General features: G+C 38.9%; 1 protein-coding gene across 3 annotated transcripts; it reads left to right on the top strand.

Annotated features, from left to right (window-relative positions):
* The first annotated feature begins 38 nt into the window (after nucleotides 1-38).
* erlin1 (ER lipid raft associated 1) lies at nucleotides 39-15,513 on the top strand. 3 transcript variants are annotated; one of them, XM_033613495.2, is made up of 12 exons: nucleotides 39-57; nucleotides 5,134-5,262; nucleotides 6,142-6,223; nucleotides 7,514-7,560; nucleotides 7,652-7,713; nucleotides 7,821-7,946; nucleotides 8,100-8,173; nucleotides 10,049-10,107; nucleotides 10,252-10,343; nucleotides 10,501-10,590; nucleotides 10,704-10,783; nucleotides 12,357-15,513. In XM_033613495.2, exons 2-12 carry the CDS (start codon nucleotides 5,150-5,152, stop codon nucleotides 12,546-12,548), a joined length of 1,017 nt encoding a protein of 338 aa, XP_033469386.1. In that variant the 5' UTR covers nucleotides 39-57; nucleotides 5,134-5,149; the 3' UTR covers nucleotides 12,549-15,513. The 3 variants fall into 3 exon arrangements, with proteins under 3 accessions (XP_033469386.1, XP_033469384.1, XP_033469385.1); XM_033613493.2 differs by lacking the exon at nucleotides 39-57 and adding an exon at nucleotides 3,612-3,757; XM_033613494.2 differs by lacking the exon at nucleotides 39-57 and adding an exon at nucleotides 3,689-3,833.
* Nucleotides 15,514-17,050: the final 1,537 nt, after the last annotated feature.

Raw genomic sequence — 17,050 nt, 5'->3', positions numbered from 1 at the left:
GGTTCAAAAGTCTTCTGGCAGCTGCTGAAATCCAAACAGCACGGAGGCAAAACAACAGTAAGTTGCATGAAATAATATAATCGAAAGCGACAAGAATCAAGTAACAGACACAATAAGACGAAGTGCGTTTAGTCAGGACATGTCACTGATTTCAACAGCATATTATCTTTAATCTTTTTTAAAATATTTGTGAAAGGAGGAAGAACTTAAGTGCTTGATCTTGTTGGGTGGAATATTTCTTTATAATATAAAGTTTCTGAAGTATGCAATGCTGCATCTCCATGTTTTGTTTTACTCATACACTGGCCTTCGTCGTCAAGTAAACATAGTTTAAGGTGTAGTTCTCACACTTAAACCATTATCTGGGCAATCCAGGCAAGCATTTTATAATTAAGTGAATATACTGGTAAATAGTGCATCGTCTATTCACAATCTGAGGTAAATACCAGACTGAAATAACACCACAATAATTTAATCCCTAAATGTTAATCATCCTGATAGTAAAAATGTATATTTATTAAACAGTCTATTGCAAGTATTTTTAGATATGCTTCCTTTATAAGTGTCCATAAAAAACACATTTCAGTGGAAAATATTGTTGGTTTTACCTCCTTTTATGTATCTTATGGTTGCATTTACTTCCTTTTAATTTCACACAAATTGTGCATAAAGGTGATAAAATATGATACTTTCGAGCAGTATTGTATTTGTAGTGATGGGTTTATTTATATTTGCTGCTTATTTCAATTAAATATGATAAATAATGTACAGTATGCCCACTATTTAGTTTTATGCCTGCTGTTTTAAGTTTGCAGCTGTTAATCTGTGTGCCACGCAGTCAGTTTGCAAATTTAGTTTTTCGTAACATTTTACTGTGTTTATTTTCATTTTATTTGATTGTTCGGTAAGAGATAAAATACAGCAATTCTAAAGATATAATATATACACACAGAGCAGAGGCATTCATGTACCTATCGCACTTAACACCCATACACAGTATAGTGAGCTGTGTGACACTGGGGCGGAGCATGCGCAGAACTCTTGAATTCTACGGCTCTGAGCATGCGTAAACGTTGGAAAACATCCGAAGACTGCGAACGGTTGGTTCAGCCAATAGAAACGTTGCTTATTAACATATTGTCGCTAAGCATCATGGGAAAACGGATAACTGCTCACCTTGGACGAAGAAGTCGCCGTCACGCCCTGTCGATTGAAACGTTTACGTCTTTTGCGTGTAGTACGTATACGAAACGAAGTAAACGTAGTCATGAAATGTTTCACTCAGACACCGTGATAGTGAACAGGATTTATTTTCTCCTCTATATATACGTGTCGACAATGAAGAAAATTTTGGATGTGAGGGCGATCTGGCTGCGACATCTGTCACCCCATTGATCGCTAGGGTTGATTCGGCTGATCTGGCTGGCTAGGCGGGTGTCCCCTTCCTCCCTCACCGCTCCATGTGTGTCCCTCCCGAAGCCCCGCGCTCGGTCGATGAGGACGAGGTCCCCCTCGGCGGACGACCATCCATCGGTGTACCAGTAGCTGCGCTCCCCTGCTAGAACCTCCAAACAAGCTCAAGGCCCATTTGTAGGAGAAACGTAGGGAAGTTAAGCTCCAAGCGTCAGACACATCCAAATGAGGCGCTGCACGTGGCAGTCTGCCTTACTTTTACTATATCAATTTAAAAAATGTAATTGTTTAGATAGATAAAGAATAGAGACGTTTATATTATTATTAGATATTATAAATTGAAACATTTTTATGATGCCCCCTGCCCAAGGCTTGACCCTCCCGAGCTACAAAACGCGCTATCTAGCTAAATAAAACAAACTAAAGTCCCAACCCAGTAATGGATTATGTAAAGTCGTGTAGCCTTTCCTTTTGGCCTATTATTTTCATCTCAGGATGTCTTCCTCCAGCAAGCTTGCTAAAAATGCTAAGCAATGCTAATGCTTGCTATATAGCTAGCGAATGTTGCTAGCAAGCTGTTCAAACTACAATATTATACTACTGCTAAATGTATACAAACAATAAAAGTCACATATGACTAACGTTACATACTAGATAAATTAAACTAAATAATATTTTGAGGCAGGATGTCCCTTAACAAATTAATATAAATTCATGGATCACTGTTTTCCAGTGACAACAATTGGATCAGTTTAAATTGGTTCTGGTGGACTAAATCTCCATAATGCAACAGATGTAAAGTCACCGTTCATTGGAGCTCGGCCATTCCATACATACATAATGTGTTGAGAGTAGACTTAGTGCCATATATAGGTTAGGAAATAAATTAAGGGGGTGGGGGGGATCTTACTCCACCTTACCTTACAATTTTGAGGCACATGTAGGCCTACTTTACTTGAGTATTTTTCATTTCATACTATATTTATTTGACAACATTAGTCACGATTGTTACAATTAGTTACCTTTTCAGATTCAGATTATTAATACAAAATATAAATCATTGATGATGTATTTACTACGTATTAAGCTTACTGCAATGTATAAAGTAGTTGAAATAGTAGCTCCACCTTACTTATCCAGTTATATAGTGTATCATTCTATAATGAACCACTCTGCATAATGAGTAGCCTACTTTCAGTTTTGGTACTCTAATATTTCTGTACTTTTACTTAAATAAGATTTTAAATGCAGGGCTTTTTCTTGTGACAGATTATACTGTGGTATTACTACCTATACTTAACATTCATGTGACCAGAAACTTTGCAAGAGCTACCAGTGGGTGTGTAGTGGATTTAAGATTAACTACTAATCTTGTTTATGTAAATCTATTTGGGTGATCTTAAATAAATAAAACTGCTTCTTATTTTTTATTTTTTTTTAAGCATGAGCGTATTCATGAATGTGAGATTAACAGATGTATGTGAGCTTTCTGGGTGCTATTGTTTGTGCTAGCAGGGGGTTTACTGCATACACTACGACTTAAGTTTTGCAGGCTGCTTATTTTATTGACGTGAATAATCTCTGATATTCAAAGTACTCAAAGATGAGAGTTTAACTGCTGACATGCCATGTATTTAACTTTAAGAAAAGACTTAAAGTTGATTTAAAAAGACAAAAGTATTAGATACATCTGAATGAGGTGGTGCACATGGCAGTCTGCCTTACTTTTTCAATTTTATTTTAACTAATCTTAATGGTGCGATGTGACACATAATGTGACTAATGTGTACATAATATTCCATAGCTCCCTTTTAAGTACCATAGTTATGGAGATGACTCTGTTTAAACCACTGATGTGTTTTTTTTACCAGTAGTAGTTCATGTGGCATCTTTAATTTTTACTTAGCCTTGTATTTAAGCCCACATAGTAATTTTATATATATAATGTGAAACAGATCCAGACTGAACAATTCCCCATTTACCATCAGATGTTGTCCCATTATCCCATAGACATTCATTTAGGTTTACATCTTGTGAAATACTCACATGCATCATGTAGTCATACATAATCTTTGGAATCTGTGTTTCCCTGTTGAAAATGAGCACAAGGCAGAATTAAAGCTCTTGGACATCATTGCTATCTGATTATCTGACTGACTGATTTTATTTTATTTGCACTAAACAAACAGTTGGACCACTGCCATAATAGCGCTAATATTTCTGACAGCACCTGAAGGCAGCATAATGTAACAAGTAAAGGCGAGAGTGAAACCTGTGGGAGGCGGGGTGAGGGGGATGGGACGTTGAATGATAAGACCAGAGGTGGATACGGTTCGACACAGTGGTAATTTCATTTATCATTAACCAGTCATTTCTACTACCGCTCGCTTACTGATAATTGTATTTCAGCGTCGTGCCAGGTGAGTTAACTCGTTTGCTTTGCGCTAGCAGCCTAGCACGCTAATGTTAGCATTAAGCTAACCAGAAACGGGCAGAGTGGCACACTTCCGAATCCTAGCTCGCTAGCTAACCCGGCTAGCTAGGTTAACGTTACCCAAGCGAATGGTGTGTCAGCGTTTGCTGTTGGTGAATTTAATTTAATAAGTCGTCCAGTATGAGGGTTATACTGAAGGACACGTAGTTATGGTACGAACACGTCGCTTCATGCGTTGACAAAGAGTTTCCGTACATGTACGTTAATTCTACAAGCTAGTCGTGTAGCGTTAGCGTTTTCATTCTGTCTAACGTACTCGTGAAGTGCACTTTCTAATTGAAGCAGTCAACGATAACGCACTGCTCAGCATGACATAACGCATTCACTGTAGGGTTAAAACTTGCTGTCACATACACATAAACCATAAGAGTGCTGCAGAAGCCCGTAAAGGTTTAAGGGAACTATTTTGAATGACTATAGGTTGCGTTCAATTAACGTTGTTGGCTAGGGTGCACCTGTGTTAAAGCCAGGATACATACAACTCCTAACTGAGCCTCAGTCTGGTGAAGATAATTGACACAGTCACCTAAATATGCCAAGGTGTATGTACAGTATCACAACCTTTGTAGCCTATGTGAAATGTTTTATTTTTACTTTATCAAACAAACCACATAGTTAACAATCCAGCAACCATTTCAGAGCAGAGCATTTACAAAATTTTGTTTTGCAAATGATGATGCAGTAAAGAGCTCCATATTTTACATCTACTTCTGTAATACCTGAGTTACAGTGTCTTTCTGCAGTTGCACTCCATGCTAACTTTGCCAAAGCTCAGTACAAATGCTTTAAACTGCATTTTCTGCCTCTTTTAGATTATTGAGAGGAGTATATGCAATATTTTGTGATGTTTTGTCCACTCCATTTGCAGGTAGATACAGTTTTAGACTCACCTTTCAATATAATGCGATGCAGTTTGACAGCTCCACAAACTACAGTCTCAAAGACCATAAAGTTTTTGACCATAAAGTTGCTAAACACCTCTCCCTCCAAAACAGTTTCATCGGAGCCGACCATTAAAACCTTCATGAAGGTAGGCTTTACTGTAGGGCTGTCGGTGAGATGGCTTTAGTTTTAGCTAGGTTTACCTAACCACAAGTTTGTAGGATTGAATGTGCTGCTGCTGACAATTAACAACGAAGGTCTCTCCACAGGCTTAAATGTACCCTGATACATGGTGTTGTATAAATATTTCAGTATGTTTACCCTTCTTTTTCTGCCTGCTGTAGGTGAGCACTAGTGAGGATGACGATGCCGCATGTAGGGGCAGTATTTGGAGCAATAGCAGGAGTGATGGCCATCTTGTTGCACTCCTCGATTCATAAGATTGAGGAAGGACACCTTGCCGTGTACTACAGGTATCGGAACACTGACCCATAATATCCCTGCATGACAGAAATAACAAATGTATGTGAAGAATGTGGATGGTGTGTTATCTTTCGTAAGAGGCCTGTGACCTGACCTGATAATGATGCAAATACATTTTGAGGTGCGCATTTTCCAAACCTGTTCGACCAAAGAGAGGAAAAGGAGAGGACATCATTACACAGCATGGTCATACAAGTTCTGTCAAGTCAAGGTCGAGTCGGGGTGTTTATTGTCATATGCACAATTAAAACAAGTTTCCATGTACAATGAATTTTTTTCCTTGCCTTCCACTCTGAATGTTGTTTAACAATTAAACACAAGTTATAGAAGGTGAAAAATATAAATACACGAATGTGAAATAAGGCTAAAGATATAAGGAAGAATAAAGAAAACAAATCTATACAAATATACACACAGTGTTTGACGAAAGGAGCAAGCAAAGACATCTGCAACGCGTGGCACCATCTAGACATGAAGCGTGTCTGTGCCAGTGTTTGTACAAAATGAAATGCAACACAGACTGATCCACAACAGTGATTAAGAATAAGCTTTACTGGTCCCTGCAGGGAAGTTAAACCATGGGGGAAATTAAATGGAGGAGCACATCGCACTACAGTCTAAAATATGGGACACGATGTAGATATTAAATTGTAATTGATGACTATGTTCATGAGTTGGACAAAATAACAACACTCTGTGATATCATGCAACATTATTCAACAAAAACATAATTACACCCTAGTAAATGACTGTTATACTTTAATAAACACGTTTCAGTCCTTTTCTTTTGTCCACCCTCCTTAAATATAATCAGCAGGTAATCTGATGTTGGGTTGTCAGACCAAATAATTTGTTTGTATTTGTTTCAGGGGTGGGGCGTTGCTGACTTCTCCCAATGGTCCTGGATACCACATTATGCTGCCTTTCATTACCACCTACAGATCAGTGCAGGTAAACTTACCTTTCAGCTCTGAAGCTTGGCCTCTTAGCAGAGACATGTGCAATCTAAGAGTCAGCCAGAAGTTGCTGATACGTGAAAACTAGAATGGGATCTTCTATAAATACATCAACTGCAGCATGCAAACAGTTGCCATTCAACCATGGCTGCAGTGGCTTTATTTTGCACCAAGCTTATGCACTGATAGTTTTACCACTAAATATGCTTAGCAAAAAATCATTTGAATTTGTCATAAGATGTTCTCTGTTTTAATGAAGACGCAATATTTGGTATGAAAAACTAAATATAATCAAATAAAAATATCGGACCTTTTTTACAGGGCTTATGCCACTGAGAGATATTTTTGACCAATTACTGTTATTTGAAGGTTGTAGCCTTTACTTGTTAATTTTTTTGGATTGTCATTAGCTGTGACCAACACCACAGCACGTTTTTTTTTTAACTTTTAACTTCTGAAATTCATAGATCATGTATCACCTTTTGTTTGTGTGAAAGGTGAAATTCCTTAAATGTGAAAGGCAAAATATTTTTTAAAACTCGTAGTAGCCACAACCTGTATACGAGATTGAACATTAACAGTAAAGTTTTTTTAAAACAATCTTAACTCAGTGTCCACTTACTAGCTTTTTCCTGAGCTTTCAACTGCATCTTATGATTTAATTTAACGGTATATTATGCTTGGTTACTGTTTGTAAAAAGTATCGCCAATGAAAGTGAAAGTCCACTTGGCGTTTCACCCAGCTATTTTTAAAGTGCTGTGTCAGTGATTTTCATAGCTTCGTAGCTTCTACCCATAAACGTCCTGGGCACATTAGAAAATACGGGCAGAGGGCAGGCTCTTTGCAGATAAATACACCACCACACACTTCTAGTGGTGTAGTAATGATTGTGAGGCATTACTTTTGTATGAGTTTATACATTGTTTTGAGTAAAATCCTGCATAGTATACTTTAAACGTAACTTGAATTAAGGTTATTATGTCAAATTTACTATTTCTAAGGGCAAGAAGGAACTTTTACAGGTATCAGGTTCAAGTTAATGTGATGAATGTATTATATATATTGTGTGCATTATTGAAACAGTTTAATTTGAAATAAGAAAGCACTACTTTATCTGCGTAGTAGGTTTTTTTTTTTTTTTTTAAACTAGGAACATACAACTTGGAAAAATGATCATGTCACATGTTAGGTCCAGATACATGTTCATGAAAGGACCTGCATAGTAGGAGAACAATCTTTATTATCATCAGATCATAAGAAAATCATTGGGTTTTTGTGTTTCAGACTACTCTCCAAACTGATGAGATCAAGAATGTGCCTTGTGGAACAAGGTAAGAATGAGTTTTATTGATGTATCTATTAAGGAATTCATCCATTCATAAAACTGATTGTGTTTGTAACAGATATTTCCTTCCTTCACAGTGGCGGTGTGATGATCTACTTTGACAGAATAGAAGTTGTTAACATGCTGGTCCCTACAGCAGGTACAACATGTTCTGATTTCCTTTATTGCTAAAGTTCCGTGTGAAACGTAAATCCTGCCAGCTGCCCGGCCTCACAACAGCTGTTGCCTTTGTTTATGTATTTGCAGTGGTGGAAATTGTGAGGAACTACACGGCTGATTATGACAAAACTCTAATTTTCAACAAGATTCACCATGAACTCAACCAGTTCTGCAGTGTACACACACTACAAGAGGTCTACATTGAGTTGTTTGGTGAGTTTGCTTTCATAACAAAAAAGGCAGTGTTGTTTCATTTTAATGCGATACATAGACGGCAACTTGTGCTGCATGTTCATTCTTAAAATTCCTAAAAAGTGTCACACAGCATGCTGTGTATTCAAATGATGGCTGTTTTTTGTTTCACAGACATTATAGATGAAAACCTGAAGACTGCTTTGCAGAAAGATCTTAATGCTATGGCACCTGGACTTACAATACAGGTATTTAAGCACATACAGGCATGACTTGAGGTGCATAGTAAATAGAAAGACTTGGATTCAAGTTACAGTGACAGCCAGAAGAATCTGGCTTGCTCAAGGTGGCAGTGTACTAGTTACAAAATGTAAATACAAATCATGTTTGCAAAGGCTTTTGAAGACTGAAGCTGGATTTGTAGTTGTGCATACTGGGGTTATGATGAAGCCACAGAGCCTAAGCATGTATAAGCTGTAGTTTAGCTGTAGCTAGAGATACCACTTGTCCTTGCAAGAACTGTGATTGGTCAGCTCAGGGGGCTTGTGTTCTCTTCAACAAGTGTCTGATGCTGGTGCAAATTGTTCAAAGTGAAGACAGCATTAAGGAAGTCGAAGAAAGACTCAGCAGTCTCTCTTTATCAGTATCACACATCGAGCAAAGCTGTTCATACTGCAAACCATCTACTCAATTTAATGCCAGCTCTCTGTCACGGTGAATGAAAGAAAGTAAACAGCAATTGTACATCGTAGTATTTGCAGTAGCCTCCTAATTTGACAAGGCGAAATATAAGTTACCTGAATCTAACTCCAGTTATACTGTGTGTGAGCAGCTCACATGAATGAATGTGAAACACAGTTACTCCAGGCAATATACTATTGCGAAAGCACAATACATCCATACAGTATTGTGTTGGTGCTATCAAATGGTGAAATATAATATTGAATAATAAATCAAAACCTACAGCAAAGGCACAGTATGTGTAGTGGAACTGACATTAACCCCCTGCGGCAACTATAAATCCAGCTTGAGCTGTGAGCCAATAACAATTTACTCTCTGTAACTGTTTAATGACACTGGTTAAAATTGAAACATGTGGCCCGAAAGACATCATTGAAAGGATAGTTTGAAGTGAGGTTGTATGAGTTACTTATCTATAATCAGTGTATTACACACAGCAGATGTCAGTCAGCACGCCCTCAGTTTGGAGTTGCAGGCTGGGGTGCAACACGGAAGTTAAGCAATATACTGCTTTGGATGGGGGTCAGCAGCAAAAGGTATTTTAGCCACCTCAAAAAGTCCCATTCACTGTGTGTACGCTATATTGAGAATATTTTCACTGAAGCCTTTATCTCTCTCTTCAGACCATGACTCTGTTGAGTTTAACAGTAATTTAGTAATGTCACTGAACACAGGAGCAGCTGATCTACTGCTGCCTCCATCAGTTATTTTATTTGTTAGTGTGTGATTTCGGAGTTTAAGGGGTTGGTTTGGATTCACCAAAGTCCCACAATAATCCAGATAAACTAAGTGATTGAGGTAGCATTAAACCAGGAGCTCCTGTGTTCAGCCAGCCAAAATTACTGTTTTTGTTGATGGAGTCTGATAGCTTCAACAAGAACACAAATAGGGAATTGAAGACGCTAACGGAGTGGCTGTCTGACGGAAAGTTTAAGAGGCAAAAATATTCTTAAAATAGTGTACACATAAAGTGTTTGAGAATTTTTCAGGTGGGTAAAAAACATTTTCCTGCTGCCCCTGTCCGCAGCAGTACATTGCTTAGCTTCCGCAGCAGGAGTATCGAAGTGGAACTTCCGCTTCTCCAAACTGTGAGTGTGCAGACAGACATCTACTGTAGCTAATGCACTGAATATGGATAAGTATGTCATACAAGCCCACTTCAAAGAATCCAAAGTGTCCCTTTAAGACAATGACCATCACATCATCACATGATTTCCACTCAAATTCTGAACAGATACCAATAGACTAATTTTAACTTAAAAAGCCTAACTAGCCTGATAACCAGCTCTCTGTAAAATGTATTGGCAGATTGATTGTGAGCAAAGGGTCAATTTCCTTTTCTCTTTGTCCCCCCTCTGCACTGTTTCAACATCCTGATGAAGGCAGTCCGTGTTACCAAGCCAAAGATCCCTGAATCTATCAGGAGGAACTTTGAACTCATGTGAGTTTGTAAATCTTTACTAACCAAGTTTTAGTGCATGTTTTAAATTCTCGCCTGTTACCCACCCACTCAGTTCAAATGAGACCACACAAGAAAAAGATATTTGCAAGAACTGTTTTTTGTGTATGTGTGTTGTATATGCAGGGAAGCGGAGAAGACTCGTCTTTTAATAACAGCTCAGACTCAGAGGGTGGTGGAAAAGGAAGCCGAGACTGAAAGGAAGAGGGCCATTATTGGTAAATGTGATGGTGTTTTACAGTAAATCCACCAAACTAGGTTTGCATTTGCATTAGTTTTAGCTGTTTCCCTTTTTCAGTCACTAACGTTTTAACAAACTATCCTCCTCCACCTTGTGCACAGCTGTTAAAGCTCGTATGTTTTTCTGTCACACAGAGGCTCAGAAAGTGGCCCAGGTAGCAGAGATTCAGTTCCAACAGAAGGTGATGGAGAAAGAGACGGAGAAGAGGATCTCTGAAATAGAGGGTCAGCCTCGCTGCTTTTGTTTCCTTCTGTGAGATGGATATGTGTGTTCCCATATGCGGCAGGGACTGGTCTGTTTTGTGTCTGTCTCATTCAACACTGTCTCTTTGTTTCAGATGCTGCCTTCATGGCGAGGGAGAAGGCTCGGGCTGATGCAGAATATTACACTGCTGCCAAGTTCGCTGAAGCAAACATGGTACGAAATGCTGGTGACACAATTTAACACATAAACACGCATACAGTATCTAATCTAATTGCCTTGTCTACAAACTACAGTATAATTATTGTTATAGTACAACAGTAATAATAATCTAACTTTAATAACACAATTTCAGCAGGTGTCAGATTTACACAGCCAGCACATGTATTCTGTCTGTGGTGGTAGAGGCAGAGCTGTGGCTGAAATCATTCTCTCATCAGAGTTGTTGGTGCAAATGGACTTGCTGTAATGACGTTAGTCATCTTAGACCAGCTGATCAATATCAAACTTTAAGCTAACTTTGATTAGGTGCAGACCATACTTGGGGAAAACGTGTTCAGCTGGTGAAGATCGAACTAAACTGGTGACTCCCTGAAATCCAGACAGTTGAGTTATTTTATATGCTTTTTTTGTCTTCACTAATGGTGCTTTGGTATCTGATGTAGGTCCTCTGTAGGTGCTTGTGAAGCAAATAGACTCCACATATAAACATCAGTTTGCCACGTGCGTCCATGTTTCCCCCCAGCAGATGTACTGGGATGCGTTTAGATCGTAACTCCATGTTGGAATTATGGACTTTTGACTTGTGATGAACTGCAGCAGCTTTTTTTTTTTCGGCATCCACATGTGACTGACTGCGTTGTTTCCCTTCACTTTCCCCAACCTTTTTGGGGGGTGACATAACAATGAGCTGCTTCGATTAATTACCTACTGTATTATGCATAATGTTACTCACTGTCGTGCATGTTCACACCTCAGAAGAGCTAGCTCAAATATCAGCTCACACATTAAAATAAACTAGTTTCATAGTTTGAATTTCAAACTATTTACCAAGACTGGTCAGATGCTTCAATTCGATGTGCCGTTTCAGATTTTTTGCCGTCATGGCTGATGTTTAAGACCTGGCGGCATAACAATTTGCATAAAAATGTGATCTTGTTAGGGGTAGACTCTGTATTGATTTGTTCATAAAACTCTATCTTAAACTCAAATGAACTGGCTTCAGCAGAACTGGTAGCTGCATTGTCTGACGTGCTGTAATTGCACCAGCGAACAGGAGAGAAACATACACAGCAAGTGTCATGTTGGCATGCCGGGTGCTGTAAGTCCTCAGATGCCCTAACATGAGCGTCATTATCTGCTCCGAGAGTTCATAAGTTGCAAACTGCATTCACTCCCTGTTAACCAAAATATGAGCATGTTCAATGAATGTGCTTGTTGAGTGCGTTCATGCATTACTCTGATGTCATGATCAATTAAGCTTTGTCCCTTCCAACCGTGAAGCGACTCGTCTTATCATCTCTGCGTCGGAGTGTGTGGCTGTTGTTGTGTGCTGTAGCGCCTCAGGTCTTTTCTCTGAATGTTGATGTTATCAGCCTCCTCCACACTACTGAATTTACTCCTTTTTTGGAACCACATCCTCCTCAGCTGAGCCAGCAGCAATGTTACATTCACGTTTAGCCGTGCTGTACATCATCAGGTCACATTAAGATTCATAGCAGTAGTGTCATGAACAGTGACAGTAATCTAATCATGAACACACTGTTGTCTTTCTTTTGAATCTTTACAGTTGAAGTTAACCCCAGAGTACCTGGAGCTGATGAAGTACCAGGCCATAGCAGCTAACAGTAAGATCTACTTTGGCCAGGACATTCCGAACATGTTTGTAGAGGGAACCACCAGCCCCCCTAAGTCTGGGCGCTCCGCTCATCTGTCCAATACTCAACCAGACTTGGTTAGAGGGAAGCCAGAGGGACAGTGAGCCCACATCTCTGCCTCTGCACAGGACAGGGGAACCTGATGGGGACTGTCTGTGAGTTGGAGAGCACTGAACTGAAGATGAAGGGTGGGATAGCTTTGCGGCTAGTTTGGTGAATAATGCACTTCACTCTTAAATCTAAATGGCAAAGAAAGAGTGGGGAAAATTAAAGGACAAGCAGAAGTGAGAGCGGGGAAAGGCAAGATAAAAGGGAAAGTTTTTTTTACCTTCCACTCTTTGGGGGAATATGAGTTTTAGGAATGAGAATGATGCCATAGTTAAAAATCAAAAGCATAATAAATGCTTATGCCTGGGAAGGCGACTGCAAGTAGTCGCCTTAATTTACATGTGCTTGCAACCAGTGCGTTGTTTAACTTTGCTGTCGGATCTGCAGTAATTTTGTTTGTTGAATGCAAGAGGAGTGATTTTTGAGAATTAATTTCTAGTTGAGCTGAACTGGAATCTAACAGGTGACACTAATTAATTAAAAGCGGTATGGTTTGTGTAAGTGTGTAACGTGGGTAGGTCATCTCCGTGCCATCTTCTCTTCCACTAAATCACTAGTTCTCTCTCAACATGAGTCAGTGTGAGGACTGTTTAGTCACACCTCATATCAAATGCTGCTTGTGGATGAACTAAACATAGTTATGACAGGTTACATAGTAGTGAGCATTACACATTGGTCGTTCACAACATTTCCAGCTGGCTGAAATCATCAATCATTACAAAGGAGTTGTGATTTTTTTATTTTTTTTTTAAAGGATAACGTCCTTGAGACAAGTGGCCTGTTAAATTTTCACCTGAGATTGCATAAAGTTAAACACAAACCTACAGACACTGGAGTCTCTGACGTTGGAGGGCTGTCTTTGTGATCACAGTTTCTATAGTTAATATAAAGTAGTGTCAGGTTGGTGGTAGTGTAGATTATTTTTAGCGTGGTGATAGTTTGCTGTTAGTAGTTGTGGGTGCGAGTGCAGCTGCCTCAGGAAGACTTGAGATGCTGCAGAGACCTGCTGTGGCATTTACTGTGAGAAAAAAAGGTTCTAGTGCTGCCAATAGAAAATCTGATTTTCTCCTCTTAAAGTGAATTTAAGTTATTTAATATGGGAGTGTAACAGTAAAGCAGTATAATGATAGTGCCACAGGGGGAAGTCATGATTTGGATTCCTTGTCAAGAAGTCAGCACATCTTTCTTTCTTCCATCTGGTTTTGATTATTAGGCCCATGCATGTGGAAGTGTGTAGTGGCTTGATTCAGATGATCAGTAGTGCCTGCGATTGTCTGCCAACTCTGTTACACAGCTTATTTGGATGTGGTGAAATGTAAATTCTCAGGAAATTTGCCTTTTCATTTGATTAAAACAGCTGCTCAGTAGAGTGCTGCAGGGATGACTCCTAAAACCCAGGAAGAGATAGCATTTAGCACCCAGTTCCCTTGTCCTGAAGTCAATAGGTTTTTTTTCGTGGTGGTGGTGGTGGTTGGATCAAATGCCTGAAACAAGGTCTGTGGTTAATTCAAACTAACATGGTTTCACATTTTGTTCTATGACATGAAATACATCAGTAAACAGCTGTTACATGTCTTAAAAAATGGATTCGTTAGCATGTGACTAAATAAGACTACAGAACGTCATCACACCAAACACGGCTTTACAGCCTTGCGGTGGTAGTGATGATGAGGTCATAGCCTAACTTAAGCTTTTTACTTCTGGTGATTGCATTTATGCTTCAAAAATCATAAAACCGTGTTCATTTATGAGGATTATCTTGCTGCACAAGACATGTGAGTATCATAAACGGTTGTTTGCCACAGAGCTTATTTCATACAATAATCCAATTGAAAAATCCCAGTAGCTTTGTGACAAGGGAACCAGGGCGATTCTAACTTCCAGGCTGGCCTACAAATAAACATCCCTGCAGCACCCTGTTGAACAGAGCGTATGCCCTTAAAAGTCAATCAAAAATTGTGCCAGAAAAAATAAAAGTTCTTAATTAAATCTGGTGACACACAAATGGAAACAGTGAAAAGAAAATAACTATTTGACTAAAAAATAAGCAAAGCAATGATTTAATTTCACTAGAATGAAACTTTGTGTCTTCTGGAAATACTTAAGGTGACATTTTTAGTGCGCCGTAACCATTGTGATGCACCATCTATCTACAGTGGGTGTCTGTGACATTGAATATTATGAGCATGTCGGTCTGTCAGAATAATATGAAGTTCCTTTCCACAGTCAATGTTTACATTTTTCTGTAATTAAAGAATTGATCGACGGCAAAGTTTTCAGTCTGGCAACACACAGCTCCTAAATACAGCGGTGACTTACTGTTAAGTGAGAATTTTGTTTAACCTTTGATGAGTTTTGTGTGATGATATGAATTCCAGTACAACACAACAACAAGCTTTGCTCTGATTAAAGAATGAATGTTGATCGAGCTTGGGCTTAAATAAGATGCAAGTTGGTGCTAGTTTTTATTGTGTTTAAGCTTTTGTATTTTGTTCGGCTCTACTATATGATACTTCCACTATTCAGAATGCAAGCCTTAAATAATAATGGGTCACCCCAGACTTAAAGATTCAGTGATTCTAATAAACTTAAAAGCTCCATTTGAACTTAACTGTGAGACTATTTAAGAGCTTGTTTGTACATACTGAACTGTATGGCCTCATCATAGACTCTAGCTGAGAAAGACAGAATAAGCAGTGGACACTATGAGTGTTTGGAAGATGTCGTGACGTTTACTTGACCTATGAATGACAGTGAAAGGCTGCACTCGGCATTTGCTTTGGTGGTGGGCTCAAATAAAGATGCAAAGAGGGGTATGAATCACTCATGAAAATGATTTTTTTGTCGATATTTTGTACAATCTGTGAAATTTAAACATTGTCTCCTTGTTTTAAAAGGTTTATATGCAAAAATGTTTTCAAGTTTTGACAATGTTCTTATGTAAAATAAAACCTATTTTGGTATCTCTCTTCTCCAGCTGTGTTGCTTTGTGTGGACATTGTGCAGTACACTTGGTTGCCAACAGGGGGAGTCCTAACATCATGTTAAATACTAAATGCTCTGGTATCATTTCTGAGCCTGATTTTTACCAGGTGGTGATTGAGTGACAAATAAGATGAATTTAACATAGTAAAAAAAAGAATAAACAAAGATATGGGCTCAAATAAGGGAAGGTGTGTGAATGTGTAAAAAAATACCTGTAGTTGTAGAAATACACTGAATGTCAGGATTTATGTACACAAAGAATGAGGAAAAGCACTATTAGTATCTGAGCACAAATTTAAAGGTCAAGTGTAGATTTAGGACAATATTTTAGCAGAACTGGGACAAAAAAAGTATGTTTCCTTGTGTATTTTCACTACTACCTTAGAATGAGCTGTTTACATCTACGTAGGGAGCCATGTTGAACCGCCATGTTTTTTCTACTAAAACAGAATGGACAGACCAAACATTGGCTCTAGACAGAGCCATTTGTGTTTTTGCATTAGCCACTGTAGCAGATTTTAGACAGCATGTTGGCATCGTGGAAGCAAAAGAAGTGTGACGGGCATGACGTGTAACACCTTGGCATCAGCCTCTAGTGTGACACATAACATAGACAACCGCAGCGCTTGATAAACAATAACAATGACATTAACATGGCAATAAAAATCACCGTCCCTGTTATATCGCGGCTGATCTTGACCTCTGCTCAGAGGGTAAGGAGCTCCTGAACCTCATTGTTTTCCCAATGTGCGCAGTTTCAGCTGCTATTCTTCTTTGAGTTAGCTGCTAACTGCTAACAGCTATTTTTTAAAATCTCCCGCGGCGGGTCACATGCATGACACATCACACCCATCCTGATGGCTGTCCTTTTTATACAGAGCTAGTTTCAGTGCTGTTACTACCTATGATGTCGCTTTAAAGGCCAGAAAACTTTGGCCTCCCATTCTGTGATTGAACCTTTTAGACAGAAAATCGAGGTAGCATAATCGCAGTGTAAAAGGGACTGGTGTTTTTATCGGTTTAAACCAGTCTGTTTTGTTTTGGAGAGTAAGAGACCTCTGCTGATAATTAATCTCCTGGTAAAAATGAATGAATGTCTGGATCTTAAGTTATCAGAGAAAAAAGTACTGCAAGTACCGGACTAATGGCCCATCTCAGACATGCAGAACAGCGTAGAAGAAAGACTAACAGGTAACATAAAACTACATTAGTCTGTTTTTACCAGTTTCAATCACCTGGTCCATTTTAGGAGAGAAAGAGTCCTCGGCAGATAATTTGGCTCCCAGTTAAAACCTCTTAAACAATGAACACTGAAGGAATTCTAACCAGGAGAAGTTTCAGCTGGTTGCAATCTGCAATCCTCACCACTAGATGCCACTAAACCCTCATAAATCTTACACACTGTTCCTTTAAAGAAGAAAACTCTGTGAAAGTTCCGATTCCCTGTGGGACACTTTAACCTCGCATGCAGTCATACTGAAGTTACAAGTTTGGATTTTGACCCTGGTTTTGA

The sequence above is a fragment of the Epinephelus lanceolatus genome, chromosome 17, assembly GCF_041903045.1.
Source record: "Epinephelus lanceolatus isolate andai-2023 chromosome 17, ASM4190304v1, whole genome shotgun sequence".
Lineage (NCBI taxonomy): Eukaryota > Metazoa > Chordata > Actinopteri > Perciformes > Serranidae > Epinephelus > Epinephelus lanceolatus.
Note: the sequence above shows the minus strand (reverse complement) of the source record. Positions and strands in the feature narration are given on the sequence as shown.

What these genes read in the sequence shown, in the direction of transcription:
- erlin1 (XM_033613495.2), top strand. Translation starts at nt 5,150, where the DNA reads ATGACGATGCCGCATGTAGGGGCAGTATTTGGAGCAATAGCAGGAGTG. An exon ending in AATGTGCCTTGTGGAACAAG is followed by an intron (nt 7,561 to 7,651) that starts GTAAGAATGAGT and finishes CTTCCTTCACAG; the next exon opens with TGGCGGTGTGATGATCTACT. An exon ending in GGTCTACATTGAGTTGTTTG is followed by an intron (nt 7,947 to 8,099) that starts GTGAGTTTGCTT and finishes TTTGTTTCACAG; the next exon opens with ACATTATAGATGAAAACCTG.